At 39.7% G+C, this 10,488-nt stretch overlaps 1 protein-coding gene across 1 annotated transcript; it reads left to right on the top strand.

Moving 5' to 3' along the window:
- On the top strand, positions 1-623 carry LOC130726738 (uncharacterized). Its single transcript, XM_057578040.1, has one exon. The coding sequence runs from the start codon at positions 58-60 to the stop codon at positions 508-510; it is 453 nt and encodes a 150-aa protein (XP_057434023.1). The 5' UTR covers positions 1-57; the 3' UTR covers positions 511-623.
- The last annotated feature ends 9,865 nt before the right edge of the window (positions 624-10,488 follow it).

Here is a 10,488-nt window from a genome sequence, read left to right as displayed (position 1 = left end):
TTTAGGGTTAGGAGAGAATCAGAGAACCAATTGTTTTTGTTTTTCCAGATCTAAAAAATGCTGAGAGCCGCTTTCACTCTCCGCCACGTTCGGACGCCTTGGCTTGGCGGCGTTCGTTGTCTCTGTTCTGTAGGTGCAAGCTCCAATCTCAATACAGGTGACTATTTCTATTCTGAAACGAAAGCTAGAGAAAAGTTCGAAATCTGGTGCAACAAATATGGCAAGACATACCCTTCGGAAGAGGAGAAACAATTCAGGTTTGATCGCTTCAGGCAGACTCTTGAATGGTGCACCCGCGAAAACCAGAAGATTGATAACCCAGAACAGGGCTTCTTCGGCACCTACGAACATGCTGATCAAACAGAGAACGAATATCTGAGACGCGGCGGTGGTTGGAGGCCACTTTTCCCAATGTTAGAACGTCCAGGGTACACTGATGATGAAGATGTGGATGACTATGACGATGAAGATGACGATGAAGATGAAGATGACGATGAAGATGAGGATTAGTGAAGGTGTTACCTGTATTAGCCATTATATTCAGTTAAGTTAAGAGATATTTTAATTTTCAATTTGAACTGATTTCCCTTTTCAATTTTAATGTTATTTTACATTGTGGCTCATTTTTCTTGTGTTTACTGGCTGCCTTTTAGTGTTAGTTTCAACACTGTGTGAATGGAATTGTGAATTGGTAATGAATGAGTCATAGTTAAAATAACACCTTGGAGACTTTGGAAATTTCATACTTTCTTGAAAATGATCAACCTTACCAAGGAGCTTGTAGGATAGATGGTGTGTGTGTGTGGAGATTACAGTAAAGGTTGTGGTTGAGGTTTAGGTGCATGGAGGTGTGTCCTTTTAAGGGATACAAGATGGTGAGAGAACTGAAACACATATCAGAAGCTGTTGAGAGAACTGCTCATACATACCCATGATGGGCACCTCTCATGCTCGACGCTTTCTAAAGTTTAGTAGGTAATCTCTCATAACAATGAGGAAGGATTTAAAATGGAAGGTTATTAGCTGATAGAATAGGCCTATCACCAACCCAAACTTGTATAAGCTATGGTTCATCACTTATTGTGATTCATGCTGATCCTCATCATGGGGTGTAGGTCATGAGAATGAAGGGCCAAAGAAGGTGTCCTGAATAAGGAGGAAGAATTCTGATCCATCCTCACCAGCAACAACAGAAGCTAGTCAAAATCCATCCCTTGAGGTGGAATTTCCCACATGGTTGTGGTCTTGTGGATGATGTCACAGCACCATCTTCCATGATGGTTGCTTCTACTTCTTTCTCTCAACCCGAAACACAAAGAGTTGTTGCTCGAATGAATTGTTATGCACAGGTTTCGGCTACTAAACAGATCTTGAATAGTGTTCCTCTCCATTTCCACCTCTTGCTACACCACACATTGCCCATTTAGCTTGCCACCGTGGCACTGAGAGAAGAAATTCATTTGGGCTGGAAAGTGAGAGTGAGGGAAAATTAGGTGGGAAAACAAAATTGGAAAACTTTTGGAGTTCTTCTTCTTCTTCACGCCTTTTCTCTTTCATCACTCTCACCGCACCGTCTTTTCCTTCGCTGAGCATCGGGCCACCACAGAAGAGCCACCTCCCTTTCTCCTTCCAAATCCTGCACCAAAGCGTCCTCTTTCTCATCTCCATTCCATCGCTGCCACCATGCTCCTTTTTGAACCCTGGAGGAAGTGCCAACGATCGTGTTGCAGTTCATATTATTCAATAGGTAAACTGCCCCTGTTAAAGAATTCATATTTTTTTAAATTTGTTGGAGTAAAACACAAATTAGTCCTAATAGCTCTAGTTTTTATATAATCGAAATTGTGTTTTTGAAGTCCCTAAAATGTGTATGTTGTTAGTCAATTGAGCTCTGCTTATAGTATTTTAAGGATTGGTCATTTAGGAATAAATTGACATTCAAAAGGTTAATATAATTCCTGTCATTTAGAGACTAATATAAAAGTATTGTATTTAGAGACTAATTTACTCACCTTTCATGTAAGAGCTTAAAAAACAAGTCATTGTAAATTATAAAAGGAGAAAAAAAAAAGGCACAATTATAAGAAGCATTAAGTTAGTCTAGTCTAGTTTTAAAACTGCTAGAAGCACCAAGTAGGCTAGGGAGCTTTGCGATGCTATGGTATCACAGACAGAAAGCAAAATTTGTAGTTTATATTAAGTTATCAGATCAGATAATGAAAGAACTTTCATATTGTCCACTGTTGTTGCCGTTGTTGGTACCACAAAATTTCTTCTCATTTAACACAAGAAAATAAATCCAAATAGTTTGCATATCTGTTTCCATACTATATATGACTCAAACTAGAAAAAGCCATCTCTTGTACTCATTTTCTTCTTCTATATCTCTTGTACTAGAATAATTAATAATCTAAAATAAGATACACTGTTCATGCCGGTTTCCTGAGAGGTCTATTGGTCTCGATATATTGTCTCCTGCTAACCAGTCCGCGATTTAAAACCAGCGAAACATATAAAAGATGCATAGTTCATCAATTTCATGTCGAAAGAGAGTCCTAAGCAGAGCTAAAATTGTTGTCCTCTAAGAAGCAGCTCATATCAACATGAGTTTGTGGCTGAATTATGTTATGTTGTTGTTCTGGTGATTGAGATTGAGTCATTTCCATGCAAATTAGTGCTAGTAGATTAGCATGTTGGCACTGCATGTTAACCATTTCAGCTTGAGCTTTGGCTAGTTGTGCTTGTAGCATTGCCTTAAAATTTTTGAACTTAGAAAACTCAAGCATCCATGAGGTGCCATCATCTGATCTCTTTTTATATCTCCTCCAATAGAACACCTAAAAGTTAAAAAACATAAAAGTTAAAAAACACCAGTAAAAATTAGTTACTTACAATTTGACACTCTAAGAACATGTTACACAACATCCATGTTACCATCATTAGATCACTATAGGTATTATTATAAAATGTTACAATTTTAGAATCACAATGAAACTCCATAATTTTTAGAATCACCTTGAAGCTCTTTGAGAGCTTGTTATAGGATACTGATATGTTTTCAATTAGATGAAGAGCGTGTAAAATTAAACAAAAAAAAATTACATTGAAGTGCATACTTTTAGACATGACGAACTGTATTTTATTTCACTGGAAAGTTTTGTTATCTAAGTTGTAAAATTATTTTTTCTAAAAGATTTCAGTTGAATCAACGTTGTCCTCCTTCGGAGTGAAGCTTATCCTAATGCTGGCCACAACTTTTGAGATAATCCTCCTACTATTCCAGGAGCTCATCCATAGCCTTTAGGGTTCTTCAATGTTCTCCTTCTCCTCCGGAAACTGATGTAGCTTTCCTTGCATTCCAAACAAAAACAAACACACAACAACAAATAGAGAATAATTTTAGACATCCAAATAAAAGAAATCCATAAGCATAACCCAAAAACATACGGGTCTAGGCAACACGAAACAAAAAAAAAATAGAAATTCAATAGTAACATTCCATAGTCAGATCATCGTAGCTCAAACCATATAGACCAATTATCACCAAGCCACTTATAATGGCTAGCAATATCATACTCAATTTGAATGACTCTTTTTCCACTCCACTAAATAGCATCATCACAATCTGAACAAAAGTGTTCATGTAGTTCAACTTCAGAATCTCATTATTTTTTGCTATATTTCATGAACTGTAGATATAAAAGAGCTATGTGAGTCAGTATATAGAACTGCTAAGGCAGCAGTTCTACACCTCTTACAAATAAAATAATGTGAGGCACCATGTCATCCATGGATACCATAACAACATCCTATTTGATATTTTGCTAGGCATTGCCAATTTTCTTCAAAGCCAAGAGCAAAATCTGATCGATGCAGGGAGAAGCAATAAATTCAAAACAACAAAATATTTGTGAAAAAGATGGGGCAAAAAATTATAAAGAAATACAAATTGAAATCATCATAAAAAAACCTGTTCGCAGCAGCTAACAATCATCATACAAACTGAAACACAAAGCTTCTGCAACAAGAGGGTCCATCCTATGGTCTTCATAGTGAGATGCTGCAGCTTGAAACAGACCTTTATCATCCCTAATGACCAAACCAAAGCCCGAGCCTCGATTACCCGACCAGCCTGCATCGAAATTCAGTTTCATGTAGCCCGAAGGGGGTGGTAACCACATAGCGCTAGGCTTAACCGTGTTAGCAGAAATTGGTTGGTGACTTAGCCATTCTGCTCTCAAATTAACTGCCATATCTAAAGTCTTGCGCACATCAGGCTTGATTCTCTTAAAGGTGCTGTCATTACGTGCTTTCCATATGCTCCAAAGTAGCATAGCAACCTGGTCAATAACCTCTCTTTCTCCTGAGGAGGACAACAGATATAGCCACTTATCTATGTCAACCTGAATGTCCCCAGAACGAATGGACATAGGAGAGGCGAACCAAACTTGCCTAACCCAATTACATTGCATAAAAATGTGAGAAGGAGTCTCCTCTAAGCACTCACCACAGAGAGGACAAATAGGGGCCACAAGAACACCTCTTCTTTTCAGATTGTACTGGCAAGGGAGAGATTTATTAACCAGTCGAAAAATGAAGTGCTGCACTTTCTTTGGAATTTTTAATTTCCATACAAACTTGCAATCAGTTCTCAGAGAAGAAGAAGATGCTACATTAGAAACCTTATGTTGGAGTATTATGGAATAAGCTGATTTAACAGTGAAAGCACCAGTAACAGTATGTCTCCAGCTTAATAGATCATTTCTATCAGCCCAAGCGAGAGGGATATTCTTTATTCTCAGCTTCAGCAACTACAAAAATCTGATCCACCACATCACTCCTCCATTTTCTCTGCTCATTATCTATAAGAGAGGCAACTTTGGCTGTTGAAGGGAGCTCTTTAACGGGGCTAAGAATTTTTCCTGAACTGGGACCTGGAAGCCATGAGTCTTTCCATATAGAGATTGATTTTCCATTACCCACTTTCCACAGTGATCCCTCTATGATTATTTTCCTCGCTGAGCATATACTTCTCCAGGCAAAACTTGGTCTAAAACCCACTGGAGCACTAAGAAGAGAAGCCCTTGGAAAGTATCTTGCTTTGAGACATTTGTACAGTAGAGAATCTTCCCGCTGGAGTAATCTCCATACTTGCTTGGCCAACAAAGCCTCATTAAAACTCCTGAAATCTCTAAAACCCAGGCCACCACAAGATTTTGGCTTGCATAAATTGGCCCAACTCATCCAGTGGATCTTCTTTTCAGAGTTCTTTTACCCCCACCAGAAATTAGCCATTTGAGAGGCCATGGAGTCACAAATATTATCTGGAATTTTAAAACAACTCATGATGTAGATGGGAATTGCTTGAGCTATTGATTTAAGTAAGACTTCTTTTCCAGCCTTTGAGAGGTATTTTTCTTTCCAACCTTTTAGCTTTTTCACCAATCTCTCTTGTACCTTGAGGAAAACCGCTTTCTTGGACCTTCCTATAACCGTTGGCAAACCAAGGTATTTATCATGAGAGTCCACAACCTTAACTTCCATCCTGTTCCGGATTTGATTACAAATCTGTTCTGGCACATTTTGGCTGAAGGACAACTCAGTCTTATCAAAATTGACCCTTTGTCCAGAGGCTTCCTCGTATCTCTTGATGATAGTGAGAACATGCTCAGCTTCCATAAGATTGGCCCTCATAAAGAGTAAGCTGTCGTCCGCGAAAAAAAGATGTGAAATCTGAGGAGCTCCTCGAGCAATCTTAATTCCATGGATATTATTCTGAGCAACTTGTTCATCAATCAGACCTGCAAACACTTCTGCACACAATATGAACAGGTAAGGTGAAACCGGGTCCCCTTGGCGGAGACCCCGGTGAGGTGAGAACCAATCTCTTGGCTCACCATTCAGTAAAATGGCATATTTAACTGAAGAGACACACTTTAGAACAAGAGAGACAAAATGAGAGGGAAAGTTCATAGATTTCAGCACCTCCCTTAGGAACTCCCATTCGATACGGTCGTAAGCTTTGGACATATCAAGCTTGAGTGCCATCCATCCTTTCTTCCCATGTTTCTTTTTCTTCATGTAATGGAAAACCTCCATGCCTATAAGAGCATTGTCAGTGATGAGCCTACCTGGTATGAAAGCACTCTGCGTTTCTCCAACCAGATCAGGAAGAATGCACTTAAGCCGATTAGCAATACACTTAGTGACTATCTTCATTAGCACATTGCATAGGCTTATTGGCCTTAGATCCTTGGGGGTCTGAGGTTTAGAGACCTTAGGGATTAGACAAATATAGGTCTCATTCATGTCTGTCACTTCTCTTCCATTGTTTAACACATCCAGAACATGTGAAGTAACTGCACCCCCTACCAAATCCCAATAGCGCTGATAGAACAATGCGGGTAGGCCATCTGGGCCTGGCGATTTAATAGGATGCATTTGGTCAATAGCATACTTGACTTCTTCCCTGGAGAAAGGTCTGTTCATGTGCTCAAACATTTCTTGATTCAATTTAAATCTGACCCTCTTACAAGTATCTTGTATATTATGAGGGTTCTCTGAGGAGAAGACCTGCTGAAAGTGACCTTGGATAACTTGTGACACAGCTTCATCACCAAAAACCCATTCATTCTGCTCATTTTTAATCTTCTTGATGTTGTTGTGTTTCTGTCTTTGAGAGGCCTTCTTGTGAAAAAATTTAGTGTTCTTATCTCCTTCTCTCAACCATAGGGCCCTTGAACGTTGCTTCCAATATATTTCTTGTTTGAGCAGCAGGTCATCAAATTCCTTTTGTACTGCTCTCTTCCTGCTTAGATTTTCATTGGAAGCTAAACCCTTTTCAATTCTAATCAATTCTTTTTCCTTTCGGTCAATCTGTCTCTGAAGATTGCCTTGTTCTTTACGAAAAGGCACCAGGACCTCTTTGACAGCCTGCACTCTTTCAATACAACAAGCCCCAGGTCTAAACCATGCCCCATGAATAAGTTGTTCACACTCTTCAGAATTAGCCCATGTTTCTTCAAATCTGAAAGGCCTTTCTTTCCTAACTCTTGTTTCTTGCTGTTCTATACCATTATTCAGAGAAATCGCCAGAACTGTATGATCGGATCCATAGCTACCCATATGTTCAACATAGACACAAGGGAAACCAGTACTGAATTCAGAATTTGCCAAACACCTATCTAATCTTTCCTTAATGTTTTGATCACCATCCCTTCCATTGTTCCAAGTAAAGGGGAAACCAGTAAAGCCCAAATCTGTTAGGCCACATTCTTCCAAAGTGTCCTTGAACTGCCTCATTTGGTTCAGATTCGCACATCTACCCCCACTTTTTTCAGAGGAATTGCATATTAAGTTAAAATCTCCAAGGCATATCCACATACCCTGATACTGGAATTTTAGGGAGCCTAGCAGCTCCAAAGTCTTAAACTTATTCTCTTCTTCTGGAAAGCCATAAACTCCGGATAAGCACCATTTTTGGTCCCATTCATCAGCGACAATCACACTAATATGATTTGCGGAACAGGACAGAAGATTCACATCCAAATTGCTTTTCCAAAGCATAGCAATCCCACCTGCTCTCCTCCTACCTAAACAATTCATAGCCAAACAACAGTCCAAACCAGTGACATTTTTAACTCTATCAAATTCTGTTACATAACTTCTAGTCTCCATTAAGAAGACAATTTGGGGTTTAAGTTTTAAAGAAAGCCTTGACAAGGCTCTAACTGCCCGTGAATTCCCCAATCCACGGCAGTTCCAGGATAGCATTTTCATGGCTGTCGGCGGGGCTGGTCTCCAGCCTCCACCGTTAGGTCTTCACAAACTCGTTTCTGAGGGATACTGTAGTCGTTATTATCCAGAACCATAGGGTCATCCAAGACACAACACTTTCTCTTAGAAGCTTCATGAGAGGGTGTCTCAGCAGCCCCTAAATGTATCTCCCTTGCCTTCTTCTTCCACTTGCTCCCACTGACCTTTGTTCGATCTTGTTTCCCTATGGAAAACTTCATATCTGGACTCCCCTTATTTGCATACGGTTCAGGCTCTTCCACCTCAGTTGAAAGAGTTGGGCAGACAGTGTTATCCCTATTCACCAACTCCTCGGAAAAAGCTTCAATCAAAGCTACATTCTTACCCACCAACTCTGCCCTTCCCCCGAGAGCATCCTCAGGTGTTTTCACTTGGAGCTCATTTTTCTCTGGTACAGAAGCATTTGAGCACCCAGCAGAAAGAGCTGCTTCCTTCCCTGGGGCTAACACCAGCTGAGAGCTCTCAACAGCCTCCTTTTGAATCTCCTGCTCCACATTAACCTTTGCTAGAGTAGAGACTAGGGCCTCCACTGAACCTTCAGACCCAGCCACTTCCTCACCCAAAGAATCACCAACCACCCCCGACACAACCGAAACTTTTTGGTTGTTGTGCGGGCTACCATTAAGATCTTGCACACCCGAGTTTGAGACATTTCCACGAATCCCAGAAACCACATTAGAGCGTAGCGGTGGTGCCCGGATCCAGGCACCGTAAGGCAGATCCACCGAACCCACTTCATCTTCATCGCCAGCAGAATTCTCACAGTCTCTAAGCACATGGTCAAAACCACCGCAGATATAACAGAAATTCCCTAAGCGTTCATATTGGAACCAAACTTTCACCGGTTCTCGTCCAGGTCGGGCAATCACTGTCCCTCTCCTTAGAGGACCAGTTATCTTTACCCAAGATCTGAACCTCAAGAAGACACCCAAACGATTGTCCTCATTCTTGTCCCATTCTAGGTATCCTCCCAGTGAATCGCCGATAGATTTCGCCACCGACTCCCTACGCCAAGCCAATGGGAGATCATGAACTCGGATCCAGAAAGGGATACGATCTAGAACCACCTCAGATGGATTCGCCTGAGGGTCTAAGATCTGAATCGCTACTAGAAAACGGTCTAAAGACCAAGGGCCCTGCTTCAATACCCAGGCACGATCCTTCTCATCAAAGAATCTGAAAGTGAAGAGATTCTTTCCAGCTTCTCGGATTTCCACTCCGTTCTTCACTTTCCACACCTGAGCTATGGTGTTTTTGAAAGCCCGAGCATTGAAGTTGTGTTGGGTAACCACCTTACCCACTAGCCAGTATTCAGAATGTTGAGAGGGGCCATCGTCATCAGCGATTTCCGTAATCAGAAGAGGTTCGGTCTCCTCTTGCGTAAGCACTAAATTTTTTCCACGTTCCGACGCCATAAATGTAGAGAGAAAAGTTAAAAAAGTAGATCTGACCAAGTCAGAGGGTGACAATGACTTCACTCAAGAAAAAGAGGAAGGAAAAGGAGACCCACGCAGGGTAGGTAAGACCAAGACAAGAACTTGGGGGAAGACTCTCACGGGGTCATCTAAAGGAACTTACCAGTGAAGTGTATTGTCTTGTCTACGTTTAGGTAGCTTGTAACCTTTACTAGGTCCTGACTATAACAAGTCTTGTTGTACGTATCTTATAGTCTAGGTGCCCAGTCTATACTATTAATTTGAATAGTCTAGCTGCTTTTGGGCCTGAGGCCACTAAATGGTTGTAACTGGGCCGCTTGGCTACAACTTTTAATGGAATACTACCTTTCGACCAAAATAAATAAATAAATAATGAACTTCTAATTTGGGACTAAAAATATTCTTAAATAACCCCTTATATATGAGGTGTAGGTAGTAAGATATCGTAATATTTGTTAATACTCTTTCCGAAAAAACTGGTACTATTTATAGCTAAATTTTATTCTTAATTATATCTCACTTTACAAAGTTGAAGGAGTATTAATTTTTCAACAATTTGTACCCTTCATTTATTTATATTACCCGTCCAGTCCGATTCTACAAACAATGGTTATATGGGAAGGAGGGAGTATACAATAATTGTTTGTTGATACCTCAAAAAATAAGGTGGAAAGAGGTGAAGGAGGAGAGATATAGAAAGAAAAGAAAAAGTAAAATAGAAAAATTATGATATGTGATAGATAATAATAAGAGAGAGATAGAAATAAAAAAAGGTTGAGATAGAGTATTTAAGAATGAGGTTTGTATATATCAATGTTCTGAAAACCGGACCGGTCATCGAACCGGTCAAGACACTGGTTTAAGGTTCAAAGGTCGAACCGGGGTTGAATCGAGGTTGAACCGAGGTTGAACCGTATCAATATAAATAATATAATTTTATATTATATACATATAAAAATATATATACATAATTTTTTTAGGTCATCTAAATGACTAAATCTAATTGTTGTAAAGTAAAATAAGTAAATAACAAAAGCTAAAATATATAAGCCAACAAATGTAACTCCACAAGTCCAAATGATAGTTTGTTTAGATGCAAACACCACCAACTTACATAAGTCATAACTCATAACATTTAGGTTCAACAACAACCTTAAATCAATACCAATGACAAAAGTCTAAATTTAACAACACTTAACAAAGTATGAATAACAAGTTAACAACACAACAAATATAA

Source organism: Lotus japonicus, chromosome 6, assembly GCF_012489685.1.
Source record: "Lotus japonicus ecotype B-129 chromosome 6, LjGifu_v1.2".
NCBI lineage: Eukaryota > Viridiplantae > Streptophyta > Magnoliopsida > Fabales > Fabaceae > Lotus > Lotus japonicus.
The sequence above is the reverse complement of the archived record's forward strand: the minus strand, read 5'-3'. Positions and strand labels throughout refer to the sequence as shown.